Here is a 15,384-nt window from a genome sequence, read left to right as displayed (position 1 = left end):
AAGATACACTGAAAATACTAGTGAGGGCAAATTCATTTGAAAATCAGACAAATTGTGAATTTCTTCTCCCTCCATTTAAATATTATAACACTAGTCATTAAACCTACATGTGTCAAAACTCTGTACTCTAATTCTAAAATATACATCTAATTTCATGCACTTGTTCCGGCATGTTTTTAAATTTAATAATTATATTAGATCAATAATACAAGAGATATAGTTTTAAATTATTTGAATATAATAACGCCACTGTTAGTTCCTCTTATGCACTTTTTAATGAACCCTGCACCCCAATGTAATGCTTTTGTTCTATGTAAAGTATGTTGAATTGTCTTAACATGAGATAAATAAACTTGCCTTACCCCCCGTAGCTCTGAGATGCAGTGTGATAGCTTGGAGCACGGTGTATGAAGACTGAATTTTATAAAGCAGAATAGTGACTACAAAATCCTTTTTCAGTCTTTACAATAAAGCCACACCTCCTAGTTTATTTGCTGAAAAGAGCTGAGTCACATTAAAGTCAGACCAACAATAACCGACACTCAGTGGCCATCAGCAGTATTGCACTTATAGGTTCATTGACATCTCTTAGCAGATTAATTCACATGTTATTAATAATACAGTTTACCTACAGACTGCCTTTGCATTGGCTTCTTTTTATATGTTATTCAATCATCCCAATAAAGTCTAATTCTGACCTGCACTTTAGATTGTGTCGTTTGGTGAATTGAGCATGTCACCATGCAACACAAGCTAAATGAATACCGTACACAATAATCAAGAAGTCTGTTGAAAAATGGTAATGAAATGAATTTTGTATTTTATGAAAATAAATTAATATAATTATTTTGTATGGCATGCCCAGGGCGACCAAGTCCCACGAGGCCCAGGCAGGGTCTCCTGGGCCGGAGGGAGGCAGCCCCCAGACCCAGGGGCACCCCCCACCCGCCCGGCCCCCACCACAGCAACCCGGCCACCAGCCCCAGGCCAGCCCCCCGATAGCCCCAGACTCCCCGACAGCCCTGGTTATTATATATTATTAAGTTATACGGAATCATTTAAGTGACTGTTGTAGTCACAGTGAGAGCAAATGTGGTGAGATGTGCTACCTCATAATGATATTTAGATGTGAACATGCTTTGTACGCATCATTTGTTGAGTTGTTGGTGGTTATTTTCAGCTAATCAACATGCAAAATCTTTAATAATGAGGTCAGTGAGTCAGACATCCGCAGGCACACACTTGCTTTTCCCCTCACACAGTAATGTAATGGGATTGACGACAAAGCAGTCATTAAGAAGGACTTTCCAAAGTAAAAAATTACGGGACGTATAGCTTATAAACTTCTAGCCTTTTTAAACAACCACTTGCATGAGCAGTGTCAGTTTTTTGGGGACTGCACATAAATGACACTTAAAAGAGCCAAATCTTGATCATTCCAGGGTTGGTTTGTATTGGACTAGGGTTTTTCGATGGAGACATGTTTTAGTACACATAGAAAAATCCGAATTTCTAAACACTGTAAAACCACCAGTGATGCATATCATGTTTGGTCTGTGTGGACACTGATTCACATGAGAAATGATGTCAGTAACAGGAATTAAACTAACACTGGATAAACATCTATGCAAAGATTGTATTTTAACTAGTGCTGGGCACATTAACGCGTTAATCGAGTTTTAACGCAACACGTAATTAACGCCATTCATTTTTTAAATTGCGCGTTAAGGTTTTTTTTTTTTTTTTGTTGACAGCTGGCTTTGATGCCAGAAACATGGCGTCCATGTCTCTCTTCCCTGCTGCAGCTGTGATGATGTAATCAGGAGAGAGAGGGTTTATTAAAATGAAGAGATGTTTTCTTTCTGGAACTTAAGAAAGAGGAAGAAGCAACGTTTCTCTTTGTCAAATCCATGCAGATGGACAGAACATAGTGATTTTTGGATGGGAAACTTTTTATTTATTTATTTATTTTTAATAAATGCGGTTTTAATTTATGTAAGACAGCAAAGGTAAGACATTTTATGAATATGTTTTTACAAACGTAAAGCATAAATCGGGCCTTCTTCTGCCTCTGGTTCGGTGAATCTTGGTCATATCGAGATGAAACTTCCAGCTGTGGAATCTGTGAGATGTGAGCTTTCAGTAGAGAAATCGTTTGATTGTGTTCATGTCGTGGGGTGGACACGGGGAGACATAATTTGTGTTTACATATTTTTCTGACTTTATGTAGCTGCTCTTTAAATTGTTTGTTGTCTTAACTGTGTTTGGTGGTCATAGAAATGGTTTTACTGAGCTGTTAGCTGAGATTCTGGACTTTCTGTGGATACCACACATGTTTGTAGTTACATTTATAGACCTGACTTTACCCCCGGAAACGAGATGTTCCCCTTAATTCTAACTAAAGCTAAAAATGAAAGTTTAGAGAATTTATAGGCCAGAAATCTGGATAATGAAGCAGTAAAGATGCATGGATGGAGGTTATTGAGCATATTGTGAATATTTCTCTCTCCTCACCATCTAGAAGCTGTGAGATTCTAATCCTGCTTTCTGTCTGTTCACCTGATGCTGATATTCATCACATATTGTTCCTTCTGTGTTTAGAAGGAAGCAGCTTCACAGTTTTAAATTCATCCTGCTGACTTTTTACCTTTTAGTTAGTAAATCCTGAACATTTCATCCTTCTTTGTCATAAATATGTGATTTTATAAATATATATGCTGAAATATTCTAACTGTTGCTGTTTAAAGAGAAAACTGTTGCTAAATCTGTTTGTGTTTAGTGCAGAGGTCTGCAACCTTTCCAATTCAAAGAGCCATTTTTCCCTCAGCCGACTAAATAAATCTCCTTTAGAGACGCAAATGTTATGAGACTTTTCAAAAAGGCAACTTAATATATATATTTTTAATAAAGAGCCACCATAGGATATTTGTTATTTTTGAACAAGAACATTTTTATTTCCATTTTTAAAGTTTTAAAATAAAGAAAAACATAAAACCTTTATAAAAAAAAAAGAGGATAAACAGAATTTCTTCTGAGGGATGTAGATAATTGTGGAAAATGATGTAAAAAATCCCTGGTTTCCAACCTAATGACAAGAAAGATAGATTTAAAAAAAATATTTTAGCCATGTATGTAGAGGCATTGTGGAAGGTCCAGAGAGACACTTGCAGCTCCAGAGTTGCAGGTTGGAGACCCCTGATGTCGTGTTTGTAAACCAAAACTTACTGCATTTTCTTTATATAGCTGTATGCCTTCTTTTAAAGGAAGGAGACGTTTTGCGCATAATGATGCGATTAATAGCGATTAAAAATTTAAATTGCTGCCCAGCACTAGTTTTAACATAGATGTTTTGAATATGCCTAATTGGGCAGGTGTCTTTATGATGTTTGTTCACTCCTGTCCAGTTAAGGGGCATCAGAGCATTTTGGTTGCTTTATCACTTTATCAAATTTAATTTGATTGCATGGTTTGTAGATCATACAATATTTGAGTTCTGGCATTGTCATATAAGTTATACTGAATCATTAAAGTGACTGTTGTAGTCACAGTGAGAGCATATGTGGTAAAATGTGCTAGTTCACACATTTAAAAAAAAAGACATTTTTGAAAATAAAACAGGCCTTATTGTCTGTATGCAAACTTATAACAATTCAGCAGAAGGAAACTGGATTCACCTAAATAAAAAGGTAAAATTAAAAGAGTTGCAGTGGAAAGACAGAGAAATGGATGACTTAGATTAGATTAGATTAGATTAGATTAGATTAGACTTTATTATCTCACAGTGGAGAAATTCACTTGTTACAGCAGCTCTTGTTATAGAATAAAGTACAGAGAGGCAAAATAAGGTGAACATGCATCACAGCAAGAAAGTGCAATAGAAATTATTTACAAGTCTAAGAAAAGCAAAAATATGTACCGTTATAATATAAAGATATATATATATATATACATATGTACACATACATATATATACATACATACATACATACACACATACATACATACATACATACACACATACATTATATATATATATATATATATATATATATATACATATATATATATATATATATACATACACACACACACACACTACATCCATACATAAAATAAAATAAAATATAACAACAACCTCACAGACTATATACATATTTACATGGTGATGGTGGGATATGACTTATAAAAAATTAAAATGATGACAAATTTGCTTTCTTAAAGATGATGCCAGAACTTTTGTTTTGTGCAGGTCTAGAGAAATGTAAACCTAAATCCTAGTCGAGGGCGGATAAAAGTGACAGTATTACTTTAATGGAACATCATTTTTTAAAAACTAGTGATACAGGAAGAAGTTTACATGTTCCTAAAATTAATGTTTTATCATTTTATAAATGACTTGCAGGCCATCTCTTTAGATAACTCCCTAACAAATTGTTCTATGTGATTTATCAATACACATGCAGTGCTCAAGCAGGGAGGATGCAGATCCTCAGATGCAATTCTCACCAGTTGCAGCTGTAGCTCATAAATTCATTTACTCCACTGGCAATGCAACCCAAACAAGCAGCATTTCCACTCACCTTCAGTCTCTCTGTTTCTTGTTTCAGTTTTTCATGACTTTCCTTGAGTTTTGCCACAAATACAGAATCATTACGTAGCAACATTTAGGGACATAAGCGGCAGTGGCTATAATTAATGCATGTACTGGTATTAAAAAATAATTTGTGTAAATACTGCAAAGTTAAAAAGGAATTAAGTTACCAGCTGGCCCCTTGTCCAAAAGGGAGCTTGTGAAGCCGACCAGACTCAGCAGAGTAAAAGTAAGCAAGATGGCTTTGGTGGTTCTGGCATCTACCACTCCTGTGCTTCTGATCCAGGCTGCTGCTGCCTCACTGTTGTGAATGAGGAACGGATAAGAAAAACTGCTCAGATCACAGGTGATCGTTCAGGGTTTCATCTGTAAAATATAAAAGTCAGAGGTCGCCTGCTCTGAACTTACCTGCGATATAAGATAATCAGTGGAACAAAGTGAAGAGAGAACACACTGCTTTTATACACTTATGGAGTCACCCCCTTTTGTGTGTGTTTGTGTGCAAGTGCATGCATGTTTCTTTCCTGTCTATAGGCTCTTTTGTTTTATTTTCAGAGAAATTTTGTTTATGCAAATTCCTGGATGTTGCATCTTTCCAAGCCCAGGGTAAACCCAGCCTCTCGTCCGATAGCTCCAACTCTACTTTATTTATGTAGCACTTTTAAAACAACAAAGTTGGCCAAAGTGATTCATACCAAAATAAAACAGTAAAACAATAAAAACAAAATATAAAAAACATATCTCAACCAGTGTTAAAAGCCAAAGAGAGAGAAAAAAAAAGTTTTAAACCGTGATTTAAAAACAACAAATGAAGAGGCCTCCTTAAAATGTGGAGGCAACTAGTTTCACAGCCTCTGGCCTGAGAACGTGTTTCATGCAAAGCCGGCTAAACAGGAACACGTCGTCCATTGGCTGTCAAGCCGGTTAACACCCTCTACACCATCCTCCTCTGTGACTGGCCGCTTCTTCCTCCGTCTGCAGACCAACCCTCCTTCGTCAGGATTGGACGCTGTCACTCCCGCACTTCCTGCCTCAAGACCTATCCAAGAACACCTGGATCTTTAAAAGACTGAATGAGGCTGCATTCGGAGCAGCTGTGATCCATTGTGGCCCACAGTTTGCCTTGGGATTGTTGGAGAGACTCTGGTCTGTGTTGGTGAAAATTGTTGTTTAAAGCCGTTAGATTTCCCTTTGGTAGTTTGGATACACAATTGTGTTTTCTTGTAGTGAATTGAGAAGAGACGCTCTCATAATTTTGAGTAGCTGATTTAAGTGTAGTGTTTGTTAAGTATAGTCTCAAAAGGAGAGCTTTTGTTTGTATTTTGGGAGATAAGACCTTTTGTTTGTTAAGCTAATTGTTTTGGTTGCTTTATAATAGCTCTAGATTTGTTGTGTTAAGTTGTAAATTGTTAACCTTGAAATAAGGACACCTTTTGTTATTAGTTTTGTTAATAGTTTGAATAACTGAAAACTGCACTGATAATACCTAGGACACTTTTGTTTATTCATTTTTATGTATATAGATATTTTTATTTGCCTGAACCTGGGATTTATGAATAAATATTAGTATATCTTTTAGTTTGAGTCCGGTGGTTTTTTTTGTTATTGACCCCGATTCCCCTAGTTTTAAAAGGGGTCATACCACCAGCTACAGAAAAGGCTCAGTCACCTCTAAGTTTCCTCTTGATTGAGTGACTTGTCCACTGATCTGAGAGAGCGTGGTGATGTGTAGGGCTGTAAGAGGTCTGCCAGACACTGTGGGGCGAGACTGTGGAGACACTTAAAATCAAATAAACGAAATTTGAAGTCAAATCTAAAACGAACAGGTAGCTAATGAAGGGAAGCCAAGACCGGGGTAATATGCTGTAGTTTTTTAGTACCAGTTAAAAGTCGAGCCGCTGCATTCTGGACCAGCTGCAGCTGATCCAGGGAGGCCTGACCAAGCCCAGTATAAAGTGTGTTACAGTAGTCCAAGCGATTAGAAATAAAAGCGTGGATTAAAATCTTGAGATGATGCTGAGAATGAAATTGTTTAACCTTTGACAGTTGTCTTAGCTGAAAGAAACTAGACTTGACCACTGAGCTTACCTGTGAGTCAAGTCTTAGGTTACCATCCAAGCGCACCCCAAGATTTATAGCTGTAGGCTGCAAATAATCAGCCAAAAATCCCCAGTCAGCTGGTCCCTTGTAAGCATCATGGGCCCAAATAGCAACACCTCAGTCTTTCCATCATTAAAATGAAGAGAATTAAAAGCCATCCAAGCCTTCATTTCCTCTACCCAATCAAGTAATGGTTTCAGTGAGGGCGCACTTTTCTTCAGGGGTAATTAAATCTGGCTGTCGTCTGCATAAAAGTAAAAGGACATGTCCAGCTTTCAAAAAAGTGCACGGAGGAATTGAAGAACACTCAGCAACTCCAAATTCCAGCTGCACCGTTCTGAACCAGTACAGTAAACTGTAAGTACACGTCCGTCCTGTGTTACACAAATACATCTTTGATTTTAAATCTTTATTTGTATAGCACTTTTAAAAAAACCAGGTTTACAGAGTGCTGAACAGCACACAGCAAAGGAAGGTAATAAAATCAACAATGAAAAGATACATGCACGAGTACATTTTGAAAATAAAGTAAATAAAAATGCTATTAAAAAGCCAGTCGATAAAAGTGTGTTTTAAGAAGTGACTTAAAAGATGATACTGACGGTGCCAGCCTTATCTCCTCAGGCAGGTCGTTCCAGAGAGTGATTGGATCTGCTCTACATGGAGCAAGCTGAATTCTTAGGCAATTTTCAGTTAACTCAGTTTAAAAAAATGGAGAAATGTGATAGGCTGAATGAGAAACTGACAAAGCTCAGGGACAAATAAACAACAGGCTTGTGCAGAACTTGATCACAGCTTATTGGGGAGATTAATTATATTTGAATCAGTTGTGCTGAAGCAGGGAAACATTTCAAACTTGCAGACCAGGATTGGAAATGTACACCCCTGCATAGATTAATAGTCAAATGTACATACTGAACATATGTTTAAATTTAGAAATGTAAAATTATATTATCCTGGGGGCTGAAATGCTTGTTTTTTTGTGGAGGTTCTTCAAATAATTCTGTTCTCAGTTCAGTGGGAAAACTCTTGAAACATGTCAGTTCACTTTTCAGAGCAGGATGCTTATAATATTTTTACTAAATTTTAATACACCTAAATGCAAAACTGATCAAATATACTGAAAAACTCTTTATACATTAAAACGTTAACATTTTGAAGAAACCAATGGGGGGAGGTGTAATCTACTGTAGTGGTTACAGAGATAGGCTTGTACATGAAAAACATAGGTTCAAGACAATTAAGGCGACCCCTTATACAAGGCCTTGTTTCAAATTCTGACCATTTCACCATTGTTAATATATTAATAACATTCGTCTCAACTATTTGTTATAAAACATTGTTGAAAAGAAAAAAGGTGAATTTTTTAAATTTCCTTTTTTACTTTAGTGCCAACTTTAAAGTGCTAAGAATTTATAACGTTTGCAAAAGTAAGAAACAACACTTGTACCATTTTTGTGAAGCTGCAGAAACTGTTAACCGGTTAAGGAAATTAGTGAAACTCACACCAGCCCAATTAACTAAATCATGTCCTCATCTCAGTCATCAAGCAACACACTTGGTCTTCTGTATCCAAAAAGCATGAAGTCCCCTTCATAGAGCTTGTACAGCTTCCTCCTGTCCTCCGGGGGCACCACTCTGAACCATTCTTTAATAAAACTGTGAGTTGTCATATTGTCATAGGATGGAGGGAACTTAATTTCGTCCTCCAGTTTTAACATCTTCAACAACTCTTGAGCATCTTCCTGAAGTGTCTCCTGATGTCCAACAAAGTCATACCTGAGAAGGAAATAAAACAGTTTTGTAAACTTTGTTTAGACTACTGATGTCTTACACTTGTTTCAGAGTTGCTCTTTGTTGTTTTAAGAAAGTGGACTTTACCATTTCAAGTCTGCAGGCAAAATTAGACTTACTCTATAAAGCAGGGGTGACACAATCGATACATCTGCCTCCAGTGGGGCTCAAAGGGCTCCATCTTCTCTGTCTTTGGGTCGAGTAGGTACTGAATAAAGTTGTAAAATGAGGGACGCACACTTAATGCAAACGCTTCATCTGCTGTTCGTGGTGGATTGGAGAGGTTGCCATAAAGTTGCAGAATGTATCTGCCGAAGTTTATATAAAAATACTCATTGTGATGCTGGAACTTGTCTCGGTAGGCAGATATGAGACGAACAAAAGGGTCTCGAACAAACAGGAATTTTGTGTAGTGCTTCAACCTCGCCTGTATTACAAAACAAACATCAGTCCTCTATTTGCAACAATCAGGTGACTGTTGATATCACTGCATGAACTCACCTTCATCTCTGTCATTGGGAAGGAGTTCAGGAGAGTGAAGTTGTTCATGAAATGGACTGAGTCAGGATCAATCGACTCTGGGTCAGGATATGGCTCGTTCTGGTTCAAGACAAGCAAAACCCTCTTCCAGTTGGTACATGCCACCTATAGATGTAGATATGAATATGAGTCCACATCCATGCTGGTGCTTTGTAATGTGCACGTCAACAGAAAAATTACACTTTTCAAGTCACAAGGCAAATTTTAACTGGGGTTTCATCCAGTTATCATAGGACCACATTTATTAAACCAGGTAAAATGTTTTGGTCCATGTGGATTGCATGACATGATGAAGGGATTCTAGTGTGATGTAAATTTCCTCCAGTGTAAGTTTAAATGTGTCATTGAGGTTAGGCTAAAAGTTGTGATGGATATAGTTAGAATACTGGACAATGGGATGCATTGTGTCAGTGGACTGTCTGCACAAAGCTATTAAAACAAACATGATTGTTTCTTTTGAATTTGTAATGTTTGCACATACAACCTTGGGAATGTAACAGTAGACGATGCCGTGAGTGTCGTCCACAATGAGGTTCTCCAACTCTGTGTCACTCAGTTCTTCCAAACTGTTTCTTCCCTCAGTAAACACCTCTTTGTCTGCATCACATAGCTCTCTTAGCAGCTGCTTTCTGAGTTGTTTCTGCTGATGGATCCTTTCTGCTGTAATAATGAGAAGAAAAAGAAAATGTGTTTTAAATGACTAAAGTTGTCAAATTGTTAGTGAGAAGTAAGTTTGCTGAAAGGTTGTTCCTCTCACGAGAAGGTGACAGGTTGTGGTGAATGTGAAAAGACAAATATTTGTCTTTTGCAACACTGAACTGAAGAGCTGATCTGTGTGACATTTTATCAATCCAAAATAAAGCAAACATGGGCAGGGTTTGGAGCTCCTCTCTTGCCCCAAAAAAGTGAAAAATACAAGCATGCCATGACTGAAGCATATATGTTCTTATTAATCATACCTTTCTCATCTTGAAACACGTCCCTTGTGTATGATGACAACAGGATAAAAAACATGGATCCCAAAAATCCAATGGATAGATACAATCTTGTGCGTGCCGCCATGACATTTGACGTTTTATAGTGTTTCACCCAGACCTAATGAATGACAAAGATACACTGAAAATACTAGTGAGGGCAAATTCATTTAAAAATCAGACAAATTGTGAATTTCTTCTCCCTCCATTTAAATATTATACACTAGTCATTAAACCTACATGTGTCAAAACTCTGTACTCTAATTCTAAAATATACATCTAATTTCATGCACTTGTTCCAGCAATTTTTTAAATTTATTAATTATATTAGATCAATAAGACAAGAGATATAGTTTTAAATTATTTGAATATTTCTAAACCAAACTTTATCTGAAACCTAAAAATAGGATTTCTTTTTTAAATATTACTCGCTTAGCTGCATAGTTCTCCAAAACATGATCCAATGCTTTTGATACTGTGCAGTTCTTCATTATGCTACCACTCTATGCTATGACTTAAACTCTGAAGAGAGTGTCATTTTTTTTTTATCCCAACTGGCTAGAAAATCAGTGTGCAGGTGAATTTCTTATCACACCCAGTTTCTTTATAATTCTGAAAAAGCCACTGTTAGTTCTTCTTATGAATTTTTAATTAACCCTGCACCCCACTGTAATGCTTTTGTTCTATGTAAAGCACCTTGAATTGTCTTAACATGAGATAAATAAACTTGCCTTACCTTATGTAGCTCTGAGATGCAGTGTGATATTTTGGAGCACGGTGTGTGAAGACTGAATTTTATAAAGCAGAATAGTGACTACAAAATCCTCTTTCAGTCTTTATAATATAGCCACACCTCCTAGTTTATTTGCTGAAAAGAGTTGAGTCACATTAAAGTCAGACCAACAATAACCGGCACTCAGTGGCCATCAGCAGTATTGCACTTAAAGGTTCATTGACATCTCTTAGCAGATTAATACATATGTTATTAATAATACAGTTTACCTACAGACTGCCTTTGCATTGGCTTCTTTCTATATGTTATTCAATCATCCCAATAAAGTCTAATTCTGACCTGCAATTTAGATTGTGTCTTTTGGTAAATTGAGCATGTCACCATGCAACACAAGCTAAATGAATACCGTACACAATAATCAATAAGTCTGTTGATAAATGGTAATGAAATGAATTTTGTATTTTATGGAAAAAAATTAATACAATTATTTTGTATGGCATGCCCAGGGCGACCAAGCCCCACGAGGCCCAGGCAGGGTCTCCCGGGCCAGGGGGAGGCAGCCCCCAGACCCTGGGGGACGCCCCCACCCAGCCCCAGGCCAGCCCCCCGACAGCCCCGAACATCCCGACAGCCCCAGACTCCCCGACAGCCCCGGTTATTATATATTCTTAAATTATACTGAATCATTAAAGTGACTGTTGTAGTCACAGTGAGAGCAAATGTGGTGAGATGTGCCAGCTCATAATGATATTTAGATGTGAACATGCTTTGTACGCATCATTTGTTGAGTTGTTGGTGGTTATTTTCAGCTAATCAACATGCAAAATCTTTAATAATGAGGTCAGTGAGTCAGACATCCGCAGGCACACACTTGCTTTTCCCCTCACACAGTAATGTAATGGGATTCATGACAAAGCAGTCATTAAGAAGGACTTTCCAAAGTGAAAAATTACGGGATGTATAGCTTATAAACTTCTAGCCTTTTTAAACAACCACTTGCATGAGCAGTGTCAGTTTTTTGGGGACTGCACAGAAATGACACTTAAAAGAGCCAAATCTTGATCATCCCAGTGTTGGTTTGTATTGGACAAGGGTTTTTCGATGGAGGCATGTTTTAGTACACATAGAAAAATCTGAATTTCTAAATACTGTAAAACCACCAGTGATGCATATCATGTTTTGTCTGTGTGGACACTGATTCATATGAGAAATGATGTCAGTAACAGGAATTAAACTAACACTGGATAAACATTTGTACACAAGGGCTCTATATATTTTAACATGGATGTTTTAAATATGCCTAACAACTCTCTTTATGATGTTTGTTTAGTCCTGTCCAGTTAGGCAGTTTGGTTGCTTTATCACTTTATAAAATTTCAGTTGATTGCATGGTTTGTCAATCAATCGCAAAATATTGATATAAGCTTTAATTGAGAGCCAAAATGATCATATTTTCAATGAATACTCTAAACCATGATCAACGTGCTTGTTTTGCATGACAGGAAGCACATCTAAGCAGGAAACAGAGTCTGAGCTCTGCAGTCCTTGTTGAAGGTGAAGGGTTGCTAAACTTACAAAAGCTTCTAAAAAAACAGAAGGTGGCAGCAACATATACACACTTGTTAAATATGTATAAACAGGACATGATGCTTTTTTTTATCTATAACTGGCCAAATGTAAATGAAGTCCATAAGTTTTTTCGGAAGTTATTTTAATACTGACAACAAATTTACCCTCAAATCTCTGAATAACTTGTGTATTAGAGCTGTTTCTCACACAGAAGCACCCATAACATGCACAGGAAGATGTCGTGATTTCATTTCTGTATAAAGAGAAACGTAGAGGCAGACAATGAGCACACATCAAAAATAAGAAAGCATAATATTAAAAAAAAAACTGGCCCTATTGTCTGTATGCAAACTGAAACAATTCAGCTAAAGGAAATAGCATTTAGCTACATAAAAGGTAAAATAAAACCATTTTTAACACCTAAATAGAATAAAAGAGTTGTAGTGAAAAGAAAGAGAAAAAGAAAGAGAAATGTATGGCTTATAAAAAAAATACAAATGATGACAATTTTTTTTTCTTAAAGATGATGTCAGAACTTCTGTTTTGTGCAGGTCTAGAGAAACGTATAAAAATATCTGGCTGAAGAATAATAACTGACTCAGTATTGTGTCAGATAAAGAACCAGAAAGATGGCAGCTACTTCATTTACAGGCAATGCACGAGAGGAATCTGAGCTTTTAGAAACTTGCAATTCAACATATTTTAAAAACACTTTTATCAAGTCTTGTTTTTTAGGATGTTAATGCATCTTCAGATTGAACAGAACATTTAAACATTTCTTCTGCAAGGACATGCCAACTTAGTGACATAACTTGCAAATAGTTTAGTATAAGCTGATCTGTCAAGTGCTATAGAAGAAAGTTGGATTGCTGAAGTCCATACTGAAAACAAAACGAGCTACAACAGAAACCTGAGAAGGGTTAACAAGGTACTTATGTTTTTGTTTTATCCATAATTTCGTAACTTTTTGCTACATGATTGAGAGATTTCATTATTGCTTTCCTCTGTTTGTGTCAGGAGTCATTCAGAAAAGAGGAGGCAAGTGTCAGGAGGCAGGCGTGCATAGGAACCATGATTTATTAAACAAAAGTTCAGCATAGCAGGTTATAAAAAACAAAACCAACAACAACCAAATCCCAGGGAAATACAAAGCATAGCAAATGGACAGACTGGAAACCAAGACAGAAAAACAACAAACCAAATTAGGATCTCTCAAAAATTTCTCATTTATGTAGTTTCAGTGAATAAAATCCAAATACAGCGAATAGCTAACAGCTCCAGCCTTCTGGCCTCATATTTGTACCCTTTTAAGAAAATACAAAAAGAGGTATTTTGAGATAACATATGCCAGTCATTATCCCTTTTTCCTTTTTGGCCTTTTTTTTTTTTTTTTTATTAAAAAAGAGAAATCAGTATATATTGTCTTTTTTGCATCAACAGATTTCAGTATACATATCTATTGAAAGGCAGTGAATAGTTACAGTTCATCTTGCACCTTCTCAAGGCGACTGATAATTTGATCAAGGTTCCTTAATTTCCCTTCTAGATCATGTATTTTCACATCTTCCTCCTCACTTTGCTTGTCAGTGTAAGCCTTAATTTTCTCCAACAATGCTTTTGTCTGGACCAGAAATGAATCCACAGGGGGAAAGTCATCAGGTAAGTCCAGTTTCTTCACCAGTTCCAGCATTGGGTTCATGTAGTTTGTATATATACTCAGGTTGTCTGCAGATGTGCTCTTTAATAACATGAGCTTAGCCTTGGGAACACAAAAATGACACAATTACATTTATGGAAGGTGCTTTTCTTTAAACCAGTGGTACAGGAAGTAGTTTACATGTTTCTAAAAATAAAGTTTTATCTTTTTATCAATAACTTGCAGGTCATCCCTTTTGATGTATAACACCTTAAGAAATTGTTCTATGTGATTTATTCATGCAGTGGAGCACATGCAGTGCTCAAGCAGGGAGGATGCAGATACAAGAGGACTTAAGTTCATGATACATTAGCATAATGACAAAAACCATGTTTTTGTCATTATGCTGACTTATCATCATAAATTTTCACCACTTGGAGCAAGTGGTGCAACTCATAAATTCACTTAGTTCACTTAGTTCAGCTGCAATGCAACCCAAACAAGCATCATTTTCACTCACCTTCAGTCTCTCTGTGTCTTGTTTCAGTTTTGCATGGCTTTCCTTGAGTTTTGCCTGCAAATACAGCAACATTTAGGGACATAAGTGGCTATAATTAAGGCATGTACCAATATTAATAAAGAAATAATCAGTGTAAATACAGCAAAGTTAAAAAGCAATTAAGTTACCAGCTGGCCCTTGTCCAAAAGGGAGCTTGTGAAGCTGACCAGACTCAGTAGAGTAAAAGTGAGCAAGATGCCTTTGGTGGTTCTGGCATCTACCACTCCTGTGCTTCTGATCCAGGCTGCTGCTGCCATCACTGTTCTGAATGAGGACCGGGAGAGAAAAACTGCTCAGATTGCAGGTGATCGTTCAGGCTTTTATCTGTAAAATATAAAAGTCAAAGGTCTTCTGCTCTGAACTTACCTGCAATATAAGATAATCAGTGGAACAAAGTGAAGACAGAACACACTGCAATGTGCTTTTATACACTTGTGGAGTCACCGCCTTTTATTGTGGGGGTAAGTGTGTGGGTGTGTGTTTGTGTGAGTGCATATGTGTTTGTGTAAATGTGTAGGCAAGTTTGTGCATGTTTTTTTTCCTGTAGTGTCAGTCTCTTAATCTATAAGCTCTTTTGTTTCATTTTCAGAAAAACAGAATCAGTTAGATGCATTTTTGAGGAACATGCCAACATAACTTTGTGAAGTTGGTCCATGTTATGGAACAAAATAATTCCATCTCTGTGTGATTTACCTTTCAGAGCCTTGATCAGTGTCATATATTCTTTTCAGTTGATACTGGTACACACATAGATAATTATAGAAGACCAAAGCAGCCATGCTCGACTATTATTCTTGTTTTTAATCGTTATCTAGAAATAATTTAATTTTCTTGTTATATCACGATAACGAGGACAGTTTTCTTGTGACAACGAAATAATTTTTCTCA

The 15,384-nt window shown here is 36.7% G+C and overlaps 1 protein-coding gene across 1 annotated transcript; it reads right to left on the bottom strand.

The window, feature by feature from the left end:
- Positions 1-8,165: 8,165 nt before the first annotated feature.
- Positions 8,166-11,355, bottom strand: LOC121639260 (carbohydrate sulfotransferase 12-like). The gene is made up of 5 exons (XM_041984420.1): positions 11,235-11,355; positions 9,510-9,685; positions 8,987-9,130; positions 8,605-8,912; positions 8,166-8,470 (listed from the first exon to the last, which is right to left on the bottom strand). The coding sequence occupies exons 1-5, from the start codon at positions 11,353-11,355 to the stop codon at positions 8,230-8,232; spliced, it is 990 nt and encodes a 329-aa protein (XP_041840354.1). The 3' UTR covers positions 8,166-8,229.
- Between the last annotated feature and the right edge of the window lie 4,029 nt (positions 11,356-15,384).

This window comes from Melanotaenia boesemani, chromosome 5, assembly GCF_017639745.1.
Source record: "Melanotaenia boesemani isolate fMelBoe1 chromosome 5, fMelBoe1.pri, whole genome shotgun sequence".
In the NCBI taxonomy this organism is placed as follows: Eukaryota; Metazoa; Chordata; class Actinopteri; order Atheriniformes; family Melanotaeniidae; genus Melanotaenia; species Melanotaenia boesemani.
This window is presented reverse-complemented; position numbering and strand designations above follow the sequence as displayed.

Excerpts from the sequence above, each read along its gene's own strand:
- LOC121639260 (XM_041984420.1), bottom strand. The coding sequence starts at position 11,355 with ATGTTCGGGGCTGTCGGGGGGCTGGCCTGGGGCTGGGTGGGGGCGTCC. Across the intron at positions 9,686-11,234 it reads GTGGGGCTTGGTCGCCCTGG|CAGAAAGGATCCATCAGCAG; the intron begins GCATGCCATACA and ends TCATTATTACAG. Across the intron at positions 9,131-9,509 it reads TCTACTGTTACATTCCCAAG|GTGGCATGTACCAACTGGAA; the intron begins GTTGTATGTGCA and ends CTACATCTATAG.